At 44.9% G+C, this 16,670-nt stretch overlaps 1 protein-coding gene across 1 annotated transcript; it reads right to left on the bottom strand.

Moving 5' to 3' along the window:
• Positions 1 to 10,134: 10,134 nt before the first annotated feature.
• Positions 10,135 to 13,730, bottom strand: LOC149919101 (uncharacterized). The gene has a single exon (XM_090135970.1). It carries the CDS (start codon positions 13,379 to 13,381, stop codon positions 11,723 to 11,725), a length of 1,659 nt encoding a protein of 552 aa, XP_089992096.1. The 5' UTR covers positions 13,382 to 13,730; the 3' UTR covers positions 10,135 to 11,722.
• Positions 13,731 to 16,670: the final 2,940 nt, after the last annotated feature.

Raw genomic sequence — 16,670 nt, 5'->3', positions numbered from 1 at the left:
GGGTATCCACAGTTTCTCTGGGCAGCCTGTGCCAGTGCCTCACCACTCTCTGACTATTGATTTCCCCCTGACTACTAATCTATGTCTTCCCTCTTTTAAATTAAAACCATTCCCGCTTGTCCTATCACTCTGCCCATGTAAAAAGTTGATTTCCTTCCTGCTTATAAGCTCCCTTTAACCTGCTGTGCTCCTAGCCATCCGGTTTGGGATGTTCTGCTCTTAGCCCTGCCCTGGGCACAGCCGTGCCAGCCAGGCTGCACGCTGCTCTGCTGTGGGAACACTCAACATTTCCTCACCAGCACCGTGCCTGTTCCAGGGAGATACACAAGATAACCATCATCAAGCCTGTCAGTCTAGCAAGCAGCACTAACAAGAAATTCAGAAAACAACCAGTTTGGGTGCTTTCCTCCAGTTCCCAAATGAAAAGATCTAATGTTTTTTAAACACCAATTTTTAATAAAGAATAATCTGTGGTGCCAGGACAAAGCTGCTTTTAGACTCACGCGTGTTTACTGCATATACTGTGAGGCCTGTGAAGATTTATGCAGTGATCAACTGCTTCAGCATCCTGAATCATTCCAGAGACAGATTGTCTGTAAATAGAAGACCTTGAGGGAGAAAAAAACGTAGGCAGAAAATTGCAGTTGCTCTAACAAGCGAAAACCCTTAAAATGGGGGATGATCTTCCATCCTCAAAAGCATTTAAAAGAAAAGATGTCAGTCTTAAAAAGACATACCCAAAATGCAAGAAAAATGAGAGGAAAAGCATGCAGCACAAAGCAAGCTGTGATAAACCCCAAGCTGCCAAGAGCAGCCTTCATCCTCACAATCCTCCTGATGGTGTGTGGGCAGTGTGAGGGCAGGCGAACAATTTTGCTTGTGGGACTCACACACAGGTGCACCTCCTTCACACACAGCCATCTCCAGGGAGCTCAGACCTTGGAGGTGCAGGAGAAAGCAGGAGAAACCCCTCTGCTTCCAGATTTCCAGGGTAGATTTTGTTAGCTTGAAGGAATTGATTTCAGGCAGATGTGGAAGAGTCAAAAGTACTACTTCAACATGCAGAAGGCTTTTAAGAAGAAAAAGAATTAAGAGTTACATTTGCAGAGGGATCTCAGATCCACCTGCGCTGGCAGTGTTAGAGAAGCCCATCTGCAAGAGGAATTTTAAAGTGGGCATAGCAAGAAGCAGTGTCCTGGTAACAACACCTAACATTGGCACTGGAAATACATGGCAGAGCCTCAGTGCTATGAAGAATAAGGCCTTTAACCTCACGTGGAACTTAGGCCTTCCATATACAGATGTCTTCCGAATTTTCCTGGCACCAAGAGCTGACCCACTGTCTTTACTTTCAAACAGAATTTATAAAGCCTGCACCATACTTCAGCCTTGAGTTTGGGCTGACATTTGTCTCCTTCCCCAGATGAGTTGCCTGGTTACATTTCAAGCAGAATTCTGAAAGTATACAAATGCACTTCTAAAACTGATAATCATCTTCAAGGGGGGAAGGCTTATATCCTGTTTTTGCTGATGTGAAGGGCTCCAGGCACCCTGATTTAAAAAAATGATCTGACAAGAAGTGAAGACTCAAATGCTCCTTGACACATATACATCTGACACCTCAGATAATCAGCATAGTTTCGTAGAATTAACTGAAACCCCATCTTCATCCCCCTCCCCACACTTGTCATCTCACAGCAGAAAACATGCTGAATAACAGTGCATCGCACCACAGCTCTGCTTTTATTATATTTTCAGTCCAGAAATTTAAAAAAAAAAAAAATCCTTTTTTCTCACTGTTTCCTTTCCAACAACATAAATATTCCTCCCTTGATGCCCTATCGAATGTTTAAAAATGTTCTGCTGTTAGGTTTTAAAAGCAGCACATGAACCCAGGGAAGGAAAAATGGAAAAAGAGAAGACAAAATGGAAATGCTTGAGCTCAGCTTTTAAACAGAGAAGCCCAACCTGGGCCCCAGTACTCCAGAATTGGAAGCACCATCCTGCCTTCCCTTTTCACTGGCTTCAGCTGCATCTGTGTATGGTGGGTGGGAGTGAAAAGCATGAGAGATGTTGGGCCCATCTTCCTTAAAAAATCTGTATCTAGTTGTGAGAGATTTTGCTCTTAGAAGGGAATCTATATGACATGTAACTAAGTCGTGTGAAAGCACAGGGATTTGGAAAGGAGCATATCATAGCATAGTGGTGTGCTCCCCTCCTTATTTGAAGTATTTTTGCAACACCTACATTTACAAGATCCCTTCTTTATTCTCATCCTCTTTGATCTATCCAGTTCCTTTGATGCGAGTGATCAATCCCCATCTCTTTCCTCCCAAGACTTTCAGAGAGCCTGTGCCCTACTCTCTTGACTTCAGTCTATATGCCCCGCATCTAGTAGTTTGCCTTCCTCCTCCATCCTCCTACTGCTCCTCCTACTGGCCAAATTTCCCAAAGTCTTTTTTCTTAACTACTTTCTTGTCTCTTAACAGCGTTATCCTTAGGTGGCTTCCACAGAGACAAATAACCTGCAGTCCTTTCTCAGTACTGCCCAGATCTGCTCAGTTTCTGAGGAACAGTGATGTGCCTGCTATGATTTTGTTATCTGCACTTTTAAATCGCTACATAGCTTGACTAGAAATAAACAGATACTATTTTGGGAGTCAGATCTGATGCAGGAGGTAAAAGGGGAGCTCTATATGGTGTGATCCACAGTACATTATTTTCATTCTTTCATCTCCATTTCAAATAATGCACCCCCAAACCTGAATTTCTTCATATTCTTTGGCACTACTGCTTTTCTTGATAACTGATATTGCTTCTTGTAGTCTTATGTCAATCTGTTCCTCTGCACCTTCTGCCCCCTTGTTCTATACATTACGATCCAGAGCAGGAACTCTCCTTTCTCTTCAGTGCTTTTTTAACCCAGGAACAGCCTGTCCCAGGCCATGCCCAAGCTTCCCAGCCACTCAGATCAGGACAGTGAAAAACTGTAGAAGAAAGGTTTGGATTTCAAGATGTATTTAGTAAAACACTTTTTTTCTTCTAGCAGTGGTCTGTCAGTGACCTCTGAAGGGTGAAGTCTTTACCCAGGTGCTGATTATCTCTCCCCTCCCTGGAGGTAGCTTTTTTATCAGCCTTCCATTTTCTCACCCCAAACCAAATCGAACTCCATTTATTTCTCAGACTTTGCTTTGGCTCAAAAAGATTTGATTTTTGAAAGAAGTTAGCATCTCTTTAATAAGACTGGAAGAATTTCAGCCCATGTTATATTTTGTCTGTTTATCTGAGGTCTCTGAGCAACCATGGTTTCCATCAACTGCAAATGTGCATGCTCAGCAACTTTGGAGAAAAGTAGGTCACTAAATTCAATAAATTTCATCTGAAAAACTGATATAAAACTGTTCTCTTTAAAAATCCCCAGTAGTTTTTGCTTCTAACAGGTTAGATGTACATGAAAGCATGGTCTCTTCCCTCATGCCTTAGAGTTGCAAGTGCCAACACCAAGAGGTGCACATAACTGGGGCAAGGAAGACAATGTGGGATTGATGCATTTGTAGGCTTGGCAAGAAAAGCGAAATAGAACCACAGCTCTAAAAGGGCAGAAAATATATGGTGATTAGATAGGATATCTTACCAGCCTTAAAGCAGCCACAGATAAAGGATTTGCAATCTAGCCTCATTATATTAATGTTGGGAATATTTAGTAAAAGTACTGGTGTCCAATTATACACATTATTGCAGGAATATTGCTTTTAATGCTGTTAAAGCTTGGGTTTATTATTCTAGGCAAACAGAGTAGCTGCAATAGTTAAGTACAAACAGTGGCCATTTCAACCTTTGTTTTATCACTTTTTACCATTATATTCCAGGCACTGTTTTCTGATCTTGGTTCCGTGCTCACCTTGGGCAAAGCATTTCAGTCAGCCCATTACAGTAATCATGAAGAGGGTTCATTTCAATAATGGGATACAAAATATATCTATAATGATGCAGCTGTCTTCAATATTTTTAATCTATGTACTTAAATATATAATTCTACATGTAATTTTGTGTGTTTGCATGTAATTGTCCATCTATTTTAAGGACTGTGTTGGGCTCTTTGCTTTTACAATGTTTCTCAACTTCCTGACATTCGAAATTACCCGGTATTTTATAGTAAAGAGAAGATACGGACACAGAAACTTTTCTAAATAACAAAGGTTTCCTCTCACAGGTAAAAGACTCCCATACATGGATAAAGGTCACTTCCTTGTCCAGGCAGTTCAGTGCCAGCCAGGGGCACAGCTGCCTGAGCAGCACGCAGCATGCAGTGCAGAAACACCCTCAGTCGTGTGAGATTTATACTGAGATCGATGGCTTCAGCATCCCAAATGACTCTGGAGACAGTTTGTTAAGAAAAGGCCTTAGGGAGTGGAAAACAGGAGGGGGAAGTGGATTCACAGTTAAAGAAGAATAGGCACAAGGCAACTTAAAGGTGAAAATTCAGATCCTCTTCTGAATTTCCTAAAAGCTGGAGGCAGCTGAAACCAGGGTTTTGCCGTGGGCCCAGAACTGATGCACAAGTCAATCAGGCTCCTCTATGAAACCTCTCTACATCCGCAAGGCACCATCAATCAAAAGGTGCAATCAGCCTTCCCCGTTCCAGTCCCCGCATTGCTATTCCTGACACTCTGCTGGAGGGGAGCGGGCAGCACAATGAGCTCTCACTGCAAAGCAACCGCGGCGCTCTGCGTCAGGGGCACCAAGAGCCCCTGCCTGCGAGCTGAGTTTCGCAGTGTGTCATCACTGCTTCTGTCAGGGTGTCTGTGGCTGCTGGGTCAGCGCCTGCTCTGTGCTCACACACGGATATTCCTACCTCATCCGACTGTCAACATTTCCTTGTCATTTCTGGAAGAGCCTTACCAAACATGCCCTAAAACTTCACAAGGAATCTGCGGGCGATCCTGCCTCCCCTTGCTCAGCTGCTGGGTGCACCAGGGGCCACGTGTGCGCAGGGCAGAGGGATGTGGCTGTGGACAGGAATCCTGGCATTCCTCTCACACGTCTCAGACAAGCAGAAATCAGGACTCCTGCACTAAATCCACCCCCTTGGCCCACCCAGGCACATCGCAGAGTTTAATGTCAAGGTTTCCTCCACAAACGCTAACTCTCAACCCACACATCAGTGGCATCTCCCTGCTGGCATGGTTTGGAATGCACACTGCCAAATGCAGCCTTTCAGCAGAGAGCACTGCAGTGAAAGCAGACAGACCTCTGAAATTTCTTTCTCTTCTCTTCCTTTTTTTTTTTCTTTTTTTTTTCTTTTGTTTTGTTTTGTTATAAAAACCTTGCATAAGAGTTACTGCATATTTTGCAGTGCCAGGGTACATATCACTCACAGCCACACATATGGAGGTTATGTGAGTGTCACCGTGAGAACGTATCCCTTTAAGAATTGTTCTAATTAGTGACTTGAGCTTTCATTTAATTACAGTCCTTAACACACAACTTGGAATTACAGAGGTGGGTGTAATGTAATTAGGAAAAAAAAAAAAAAAAGGCACATTTATAGTCCCTTAAAATATATGTCACAGTTACGATGAGGTAGAGTGGCCAGGTTCACCTGGGAAGCAGGTCCCTGTGCCTGTATCTGGGGGCATGGGATATGAAGGAGGTGGGTAGTGGCCAACAGCTGCTCATTAGGGTCTGCATGGCTCCAGCAAGCTACCCACTGGTGGCCACATGGCAAACAAAACTGCTCACAATTAGCACTAACTGACATTCCCGTGGCCTGACTCCAAAGAGGGGTCAGGGAGTGGGTGAGTCTGGAGGATGAGTTCATGCTGGCAGGCAGGGGCTAGGGAAGGTATCTGTCACCACCTCCACCACCACATCACTGTCTGTGCATATGGAACTCACTGGCAATGTTTTGATGGTGCTGGTTCTGCTGGGAATGCCTCTGTCCCTCTCACACCATGCTCCCTAGGAATTTGCCCCCCTGCTCTGCACACACCAGCTTTGTAGGGAGCAGATGCAAGAGCCTTAGTTTGCTACCATCAGCCATCTTTCAGTTGTTTTTATTTTATTTAGAAATATTTCCACATTAAAAATGTGCAGTAAACTGACCAGCTGCCACCCCTTGATGCTTAATCCTCTCTAATCTGGTCTGGGAATGCGAAAATGTACAACTTAGATTTATTATGCAGTTCCAAAAACAATTGAATGTAACAAGTAAAAAGAGCAGCAAGCAACAGAAAAGAAAACAAACTCTTGGCTATTTATTTATCATTTGCTGAGGGCTTGCAGAACACGCTCACCACGCTGAGGTGACATCTACTGCTCCAGCCATGGCCTGAGAAATGTCTAACAGGGATAGTCCATGCAAAGGGATAGCCCCTGCCCCATAGCCCTCACAATCTTACAACAGCACAGTCCACAGGGACAGAATTAATTGTGAGTTTGGCTTTTATACCAGTTGGCTTGATTGACTTCATCTGAGGCCTCACAAAAGCAATAAGTCTTTCAAAGGGGCTCCCTATAAATTTATGGCTCATGAGGCAGGAAAAAAATCTCATGTAAATTATACCCTTTGAAAATGATCATGAGGTATGTAGATGGCCCAGGGGACCGGGAAGGAAGCCTGAAGTTTCATCTCTGGCTCATTTAGCATAGGTAAGTAGTAATAACTCATTGTTATTCTTTTAAAGTCATGTAAAAGCTTAGGAAAAACAAGTTGGTTTATCAGTCTGTTTACACCATGCCCAGTACCATTGCTGTCTCCAGCCAGATATCTAATGCAGTTACAATAATACAATAGAATTTTAGACAAAATACTTATTAAGAAAGACTACAGAACACAGATCTACTGTTACCCATGGAGACTAAGGGCTTTGGGATTATTTATAATTTATATAATGTTACGTGCAGGATTATATTTAAAAAACAAATGTTTCTTGAAGTAGACTGTTTTTGGGATTTTGACTGTATTATACAAATAATACAGTGTAGGAAGGGTATGTTGGGAAGAAAAGAAGCATTTTAAAAGGGCCAGATTCTGCACCTGGGATGGGGCAGCCTGGATACATGTACAGACTAGGGAGAGTCCCTTGTCCAGCAGAAGAGGCTGAAGGGAGGCCTTATACAGCTCCTCACGAGGAGAGCGAAGGGGCAGCAGTGATCTCAGCTCTCTGGTGACAGCCACAGGATCCAAGGGAGCTGTGTGGTGCTGTGGTAGGGGACAGTCAGGTTGTGCGTCAGGGAAAGGTTCTTCCCCAGAGGGTGTTGGGCACAGAACAGGCTCATCATGGCAATGGCCCTGAGCTGCTGGAGTTCAAGGAGCATTTGGACAACGCTCTCAGCCACAAGGTTTGAATTTTGAGTGGTGTTGTTTGCAGCCAAGAGTTGGACTCCTTAATCCTTATGGGTCCCTTGCAACTTGGGGTATTCTGTGATTCTACGGTTTGCTACACAAGCACCAGCTGGTCTCAGGATTAACTGGGCAGTCATGGTGGCAGAGCAACTCTCCCGTTTCTTCATGGATTGTCTCTCCTCCTTCTGTTAAGAAGTCACAGCCACACCTAGATATGTTCATGAAGTGACAACTAAGGAACTCTGACATATGAAGAATGATTGGGTGTGCTCCACACTGAGCCAAGGCTCATCTGGGGTCCCACCATACCAACAGTCTATCCTTCAGCAACCTCGAGTCATGGTTTTTAATCCAAACATCTAACCTTCTTGTGAGAGCCAAAACTCTTCTTCCCAGTATACAGCGCTTCTTTGTGGCAAAAATTAATACAGATTAAGCCTAGCCCTTCAGAGAAAGGACTTCACTCAGGATATGACTGCCTCATTTGTACAGAGGAGTGTTCCTGGCTAAGGCATCTCCAGAAAGTGAAGTACTCAATAAAATTCAGCTCAAAAAATACTTTCCAGTCAGCCATACCCCCTCATGTCTCAGCCTTAAGAAGCATTGAGTCTGCCCCCTGTAGTGGGCAAAGCTTTAAAAAAGCAATATAGAAACCCTACAGGGCAGGGTCCTCTCTCGATCATCTGCAAACTATCTTACAAAGTCATCAGTTCTTAACAAAGTGCAATACTAAGAGCATATTGTTTCACATGAGCTACTCATCATTTTCCACTTTGAAACAAGCAGATACAAGCTCTTCTGGAGAGGCATTTTATTTCTAGCAAAGGCAATCAGCTTGGAAAAAGTGACTGATTGCTATGGTGCTAGTTTGCATTTCATGTCACCTTGCTTTCAAGATCCCATTAATTACATTACATTAATTAATTAATCCTGATAGCACACCTGTTGTTAAGAATTATCCTATAGTTAGAGACACCAAAGAGAGCTATTAAAAGGCTTGCTTAGGCTCTGACTAAGGCTGGTGACACTAGTCTAGTTCTACACTGCGTCCACATCAGTTCTGGGTAAGCACATGCCCTTACTCTCCCCTTTTGAATTTTATCTGATATTTCTCAAATAAAGGTAGTATCAAAGGAAGAGCACAAATGAACTTGATCCTTACAAGGCTTCACACCTGCAATAAACCTACTGCAAAAAGGCAAAGAAGCCCTGGTTTTACAGGACGGTTTTACTACCAGATGCAGGGTGATACCACAGACTCTCTCTTCAAGCTGACATGGTGCAGACAGCCATAGCCAGCACTCTATCTGACAAGATGTATTGAGATTTCTCCTTCAGCAGGCTTTCTCCAGATATGGTCAGTGATGCCCAGATGACTCCAAAAGCCTCTCTGGGCTATGGCCAATCTCATCCTCTGTGTCATCAAACAATTCCTTCGCAAACAAACCCAGGAAACTCAAGTCCCCTTCCTACTCAGCTGGACACTGAGGGGTGTCCTTGCCTCTTGTAAACTTCCAACATCTGAGTTTTGCCTCTTTGCTTATTTCTCCTCTCCTCTCTTTGCCTCTTCTTTGTCTGTGAGGTGAGATTGGGTCAATTTTATTGCTTTTTCAAGGGAGGACAGAGGACCAGGGCATTGATGTTCAGGGGACCTAGTCATGACGTTCCCCTGTGCCACTCTCCCCATTCTCTCCAACAGCATTCAGAGTCACTCCAGTAATAGGATCTGGAGCACTTCAGAGAGAGTTAATTTGTGAAAGCAAACCGCATTGATTCAGGGTCGGTGTAGTAATAATTCTGTCATTCAGCTTCAGCTCCACACAGTCACAGTTCATTTTTAGTCTCCAAACAATAAATATAGATAAAATGAGCTTTGGCTTAAACAGTGTTTAGCAGGCGTGAGTTCCCAGAGAGCGACATGAAAGCAGGATTCATTGCTGCTGTTCCTTATGAGAATCAATATGAAATGCTGAATGAGTTAAGAAAAGCACAGCATAAAAACAAAGATTACTGTTAGAACAGAGGGCTCTTTGCATCGCTTGTGCTGTCTATCCACAATCCTTTTGTGTTGCTCTTTATCCTACTCTGGAATGAAATTAGCTTTCAGTCTTCTCTTTTTTTCTAAAAAAAAAAAAAAAAATTGATCTTATTTAAATCAGCCCCTTAGCAGGTTGGCTGAATTCTTGAAAGCCTAACGCAGCCTGCAGATGTCTGCCTGTGCAGCCACATGGCAGAACCAGGCTTCGGGGTCCCCAGAGCTTCGCGCGGGACTGGGAACTTCTTGGTGCTGGTTCCAGAAATCCATATCCCTTTCCAGTTCATTACAAACGCCTATTGTTTGCCATATTTATCTGCCATCACTGCTGTTTGTTAGCAAATGGAAAAAGAAATGCCAGGACTAAATTTCAGCCTGCCCTTAGAATAGTGGAGAGGGGCTACAGGAATTGAATGACAGATGGTCTTTGAATGATATACAGAACCTCTGCCCCTGGGCCTGCTTTGGAGTAGCTGTTTTGGATTGTTGCTCAGAAGAGTGGGAGGTTGTTGTGTGATATGTGATTATTCCATAATAATTTTAATTATTTTGCCTGTTTTCAAACAATAGTCTCAGCCTTTTTTAATTTTTACACTCACTGAGTTGTGACACGAGCATTCTTCCCTCTGTGTTAGCAGGGATTAAAATCAAACCCTGTATCCCTTCCCATTTTTCAAATAATCCATGTTTAAATAAATTACCTCAGTCTGGAAAAGTGAGTTACAGGGCATTCTCCTGACACGCACGGCACAGAGAAAGACGGGGGGTGGGGAAGGCTTTATTGTGTTTTGCAGGATGAGATTGTCACTGTAACAAGTTTCGCGAGGAGGCTGCTCTTTAACTCCTCTTCCTCAGCACAGAGAACACAGCTCGGGGAGCCTCATTTACATGCATATGGGTATCTGATTGGATCTGTTCAAAGGTACAGTAGGAGTCAGTCAGATTGCATATGATGTGCATATCAATGAAGTTCCCAAAGTGGGGTGTGATGCTTCATGAGAGACGGGGAAAATATGCTGTCTCTGCTTCATCCAAAGTCCAATGGAAACTTGAGGATTTTTTTCCGCTGCCTTGAGATAAGCAGTAGTACAAGCCTAAAAAATATGTATATGTATGTACATATATATGCGTATGTGTACGTTTCCCCATTTTCAGAGTTTGCATGTTGGACCAAACACAGCTCCTCATTGAAACTGCAGCATGCAGTAAGGCAGTGGGGCCATCCCATGAGATGTGCCAGCATCCCATGCTGCCCTGGCACCCCGGGGAACTCTCTGGTGCAGGGATGCTGTGGCTGCTGATGCAAGGATGGGTGATTTCTCCAACCTCTTCAGTGGAAATTATAGAAAAACATAACCACCTCAACTCCTCAGGACACTCTTACATCACAGGCACTGTACTGACTGAGCCTTGACCTCCCCTGCAAACAAAAATTCTCTGTATTCCTGCCTCCATGGCCTTACAGAGTCCAGAAGAAATGGTTTAGACACTGATGTGGGTGCCAAGCATCAAAAAGCCCTTGAAGGTAGATGCTACAGTTTCAAAACCTTATGGCCACTGTGCACATCTCAAAGAGAAATGATTCCAAAGCAATCTGAAAAACTGAACTCAGAAGCCCTTCTCTTCCCTTCCATTCCCACATGCCAAATCTTGTATTCTGATCTGGGTGATTCTTGTTAAAGACTAGTGTTGCCTATCGTAGGCGTGGCGACCTGGTTCGGGAACGGCACGGCGACCAATCCCAGGTCGCTCGGTCCATCGGCTCGCGGACACCAATGTGGTGGACGGCAAATGGCGTTTATTGGCGGGAGAAACAGCCTTATATAACCTGGGCACTGAACGCTATTGGCTATCGGGAGGGGGACCCTGTCTTCCCGTACAACGCGATATCTTCCGGGCGCCAGACCCTCACTACAACATATCCCCCCTCCCTATGCACAATTAAATTAGGTAAAATATAACAATATATAACAATCTTCAATAGAAAACTCAAATAGAACAATCTTCAATAGAAAACTCAAATAGAACAATCTTCAATAGAAAACTCAAATAGAACAATCTTCAATAGAAAACTCAAATAGAAAACATAAGGTGCTCTGAACAAGAACATTCTTATAACAGTTGTTGGTGCTCTACCAACATGATGTTAATCGGAAGAAAAAAGCGGATGGGCTGTGGCCTCAGGTGCACTCCCCATGGATGCGCCAGGTAAGCTGGATGTCCTCGAAGAGCCTCACCAGGTAGGCCTCGCTCGCCTACAGCTGGGCTCTGGAAGCGCAGGTCGGTCTTGAAGTCCTGCGTGATCTCGCACACCAGGCACTGGAAGGGCAGCTTGCAGATCAGCAGCTCCGTGGACTTCTGGTAGCGGCGGATCTTGTGCAGCACCACTGTGCCGGGCTGGTCACGCCGCCTGTGGCCAGCACGCTCTTGTGGGCCACCTTGGTGGCAACCGGGCCTTTCACTTCCGCAGGCAGGGTCGAGGAGTCGACTGCTGCCTGGAGGCAATTTACAAATTGTGTAAAGCTCTCGCTTCCATTTTGTCTTATGGTGGACCATGGCAATGGCTTAACAATAACTTTAGAGGCTGTGCAAATAGCATCCCTGGCTGCACAAGTAATTGTCATACCTTCATGGGCCTGGAGGCCCAGGGCCTGTGCTTGGGGGGTAATCATTGTTGGGTCTGTACCCATCAGCCGCTGCAGGCTGGAACCATGTAGTGGGTGATCCGCCCCAGTTACTTGAGCTAGTTGTCTTGCACAGTTATCTTCCCATTCTTGTTTAAAAACAATCATCCCTGCTCCGTCAAAAATTAGTCTACAGGTTTGTTTTATGTCAAATGGGAGCATATTGTCTCCCCCAAAAACACCATCTATAAGGGTGGAGACCATAGCTGAGTTAAGCCCTTTATCTGCAATTGCCTTAACAATTGCTTGTATATCCCTAGGGTTTATCGGCGAGTGGACCCTCTGTCCCCCATCCATCACCCGGACTGGGAATGCTAGTTTGGCCAATGGGGCCCAGTCAGCACATGCAATCTTTATTTTCCTCCAGTCTGTAAGAGGGATTTCTCCCCCTCGCGGTTTCTCTTTAATTTGGATGGGAATATTTCGGCTCTTAACTCTGTTCGTATTCGTTCCCTCCTCCTCCGAGTTTAAGTCAACTGCGAACCACTCGTCGCAGCTAGTGTCTGACCCGGAGTCAGAGCCCGACTGAGCGGCCACTTCCGGTTTCTCGTACCTTTTTGTTAGGCTCCGGCCCCGCCCGCCTCCCTTGCGGGCAGGCCGTTCCCTCCCTCTTGGTTCGTCCCGCCCTCTGCCCAGCGGGATGTTCGCCCCACAGCGGCTTTTCTTCGGACGGCCGCTCTGATTGGCTTTCCACCCTTCACTCACGCTCCCCTCACCTTCCCGGTCGCTCCCACCGCCTTTATCTAACACCTCCTCGATGTTCCCGCCAAGGGCGTCCTGCCCCCGCCCTCCCTCTCCTGGCTCGGCGCCATCTTGGGGCGCATAGGGGGGCGGTCGAGCCCAAATTTCCTCGGGCTCCGATTTCTCCGCGGCAGCCCTGGCCTCCTCGATTAACCCACCCCAGAAGGATTTAGCACGTTTCTGTCCCTCCGTGGGCGGGTCGGGGTTCGATTGAGAGGACACGTCATCGTCAGAGGGGTGCAAACTCCGCGTGGCCGCCCCGACTCCCAGTCCCGGGGCGGCCGACAAACGGCTCTCTGCCGCCCTCCAGCTCTCCCGCTCCCGCATGGCCCTGCGCAGGGCCCGCGCGACTCTCCCCCACGACTCTAGGCTTCTCCCACAGCCCGAGGACATCGTCTCCTCAGTTAACGCTTTAGTGCATTTATCCCACACTTCGGGGTGGAGAATATCCACCGGCTGGTCAATGACCCCAATTCGCAAAAGCCTCGCAATAGCGAGAGTAAAATCTTTGGGCTTACAATCGATGCCCCACTGCTTATCTAACTGCGATACGACCTTCACAAGGACTTCCATCCTCCTTGTTGGTCCGGGAGCGTCCTCCCCGCCGGGCTGGTCCTGCCGCTCCGGCCGCCGTTCACCCGTCCAGGCGAATCCCGGGTTTCGGCACCACTTGTTGCCTATCGTAGGCGTGGCGACCTGGTTCGGGAACGGCACGGCGACCAATCCCAGGTCGCTCGGTCCATCGGCTCGCGGACACCAATGTGGTGGACGGCAAATGGCGTTTATTGGCGGGAGAAACAGCCTTATATAACCTGGGCACTGAACGCTATTGGCTATCGGGAGGGGGACCCTGTCTTCCCGTACAACGCGATATCTTCCGGGCGCCAGACCCTCACTACAACAGACTAGATGGTATCAAGCAACTCAAGACATCCTTAAAAGGAATTTGCTGTACAGCTGTAGGAATACTCCCAGGTACGAAAGGAACCAAGCAGAACACTGAGCACAGGTGAATGCAACAGAGAGAGATTCCCAGTTCTGCAGCTTATAATTTATTTGTTTCTGTAACCTTGGGCTACCTCCTATTTGAGGTTCAGAACCCAAGAAGTTTTGCTTTGCCTTTACTTTAAAGAGCATGCAACAAACAGAGCGAGTGTCAGGTCTTAATTAGAGGGTTTCAAGTCCATGGGGTGATGGGTTTGAGGGCCCCTGCCACAAGAGAGGGCTAGCCAGCAGGTATGCATTCGAATTTTTATCAGCAATCTAGATGATAAAATGAAATCTTGTGCAACATATTTATGACACAAAGATTGGTGGAATCTTTGGAAGGAGAGAGTTTATTGGTACAGAGTGATGTGAATTGATGGGATGAATGGTTGCAAACCAGCAAATTGCTTTTTAAGGTACATGAATGCTGCACTCCTCCTATATTCAGATAATACACTGAAGAACAAGGAGTAGAATCTGGTTGGGGCAACAGGGCCTCAGAAGAGCCACCGGAGATGAATGCCACTCTGCAGTACAACTGCAAAGGAGAGCCTTGTGGTACTTGGATGTGCAAGGGTGGATATGCCCCTTCCATGTGCAGTGGTGCATCACTGCCTTGCCTAAAACCTCTGTCAGTTTGCTGCTGAATAATATTTTGGCCTCAATTTTTCTGTATCATGGTCTCGGAACAGTATGAACAGTGAAGATCAAGTCACAGATCTTGTCTCCAGACTTTGCAGGGCTCTGCTGTCCATCACCCTAGCAAGATGTTGAAGCTCCCAGTTGGACAAAAACTCTTGGCACTGAAAGTTTTCAGTTGCCCCTGTGATACATGAAATAGCATGTGAAGAAAACTTGTGATTTTGCCCAGCTGGGATTGTTATATGTTATAAGGCCCTTTAGCTTTTTAGAAGAAAAAAGTACCCCTGGGAAATAACTTACTTCATTCATTATTCAAACCTTCAGAAAAAAAGTGTTGCAAATGGATGTGTACAGCATTCTTCATAAACAAATGAAAAACCGTTAAGCTGTAGGATACACAAATTATGTGTGTTACATCACTTCCCTGAAACAGCCAAATATAAGAGGCAATATAAGTAGTTGCTTACCGTTAAATGTAGTGCCAAAGTCTGTGATGGTTACAGATCTAGCGATGATATCGCTTACTCCACAGATTTTTACCGGTCCATCATGTCTAAAGCCTAGATTTCTGTGTAATGTGTAATGCTGATCCACATTGTTCCAGTGTTTGCCACCCTTCAAAGTATATTCCATTAAGAAATATGGGGAAAATAAGAATCAGAGTACGGTGCTAATAATTCTTTATGGAAAGAATTCTTCAGTTTCACTAAGTTTTCGCCCTGCAGCACCACTGCTCCGTAACTTCTCAGTATCTTTCCTCCCTCAACAAGATGTATCACATAATTTTTGCATATTTCTACTAACATAGTTCCTAAGATAGGCATCATCTACATAATATTGTTCCTCAGAGCCAATGATTGAGAGAGTGCAAAATGAAAACCAGAGGGTTTCCACTGAAGAACTCGAATGGAATAGAAAGTCAAAGGTCCAGAGAAGTCTCCTGGTAAGGATTGCTTGCCATGCCTTTCAGCAGAACCATAAATTGCAAAAGAAGCAGAATACTGGATTTCTTTTTTTTTTCTTTTTTTTTCAAGGAGACCAATCCACTTGAAGTCACTCAGCTTTGATTTGGGAACAATTTATTCTAGGTACTGGAACCACAGATTTAATTTCTTGCAATAGATGTGCCAAACTTCACTGACATTTCACTGAGAGACTGGGGAAAACCAGGATTATTCCAACTGTACCCTGGACGTGACCCCCACACACTGTGCTCCCTCTGGTCAGCTTGTGCCAGGACTCCTGGAAAGGTCCTCAGTGGAATTCATTAGCTTTCCATGCCCTGACGTTTCCTGCAAGCAAATGGCACATTCCCTTGTAAGGCAACTCAGAAGCATGCTACAAGGAAGCAGTGCTCCTGGCTACATTTTGCTCCTTATTCAGGACTGATGATGGAATGGAGGTATTTCTGGCAAATGAGAAATGTATTCCCTAGTGCTGTCACTCAGGCAGCCTTCTGCTCTCATTCTACCCCATCCCATCTTCATCTCCGCTCTCAATTTCCCAACCAGCAGAAGTTGGTAGTGCAAGAAAATACAGCATTCAGAGAATGCTGAACAGCTGTACTTCCCTGGGAGGTACTTTGCAGCACAGGCAAACTGCTGAGATACTATGCAGTAAGACTTAAGACCCTGAAGGATCCAGATTTCATCTTCTGATCCCTGTAGAACTCTTTTCTTCAGTTTTTGTCATATCAGATATATCTAACAGCTAAAAAGAGCTCTCTTTTGTGTTTCTGAACTCCTACATCTGTATATACATGCAGAGAAAGAAAAAAATATGCAAACAGCCCAATTTCACATAGCTTGTGTGCCTTTCATTTATGAAATTGTGCCCAGCCTATAATTTCAGAATAATTAATCATTATGAACATTTAAGTGAAACAGACTGTACAAATGAGTATTCAGCAATTCCAGGAAGCTACAGAATAAATGAAAACAGTCACTTGGGTCTTCTAAAATACAGTATATATCCATTTAATCTATGCAAGAATAAAAAGGATATGTTTAAAATGCGGGGTTTGTTATTAAAAGGTACAAAGGGCTGACTCTGGATACGTATGACTCACCTCCACTAGAAGCAGAAATGGTCAGAAAATTTATTGCCTAGGAAGAGGTTGTTTTGGTTGCAAATAGCTGCAGCGAACCCATTGCCTGTTCAGCAAGATTTACTCTTAAAAAAATCAGCATTTTTAATGTAAGAATTTTGCTTAGTATCTATTTTAATTTCATTT

This window comes from Phasianus colchicus, chromosome 2 (genome assembly GCF_987193195.1).
Source record: "Phasianus colchicus chromosome 2, bPhaCol1.hap1.1, whole genome shotgun sequence".
Lineage (NCBI taxonomy): Eukaryota > Metazoa > Chordata > Aves > Galliformes > Phasianidae > Phasianus > Phasianus colchicus.
This window is presented reverse-complemented; position numbering and strand designations above follow the sequence as displayed.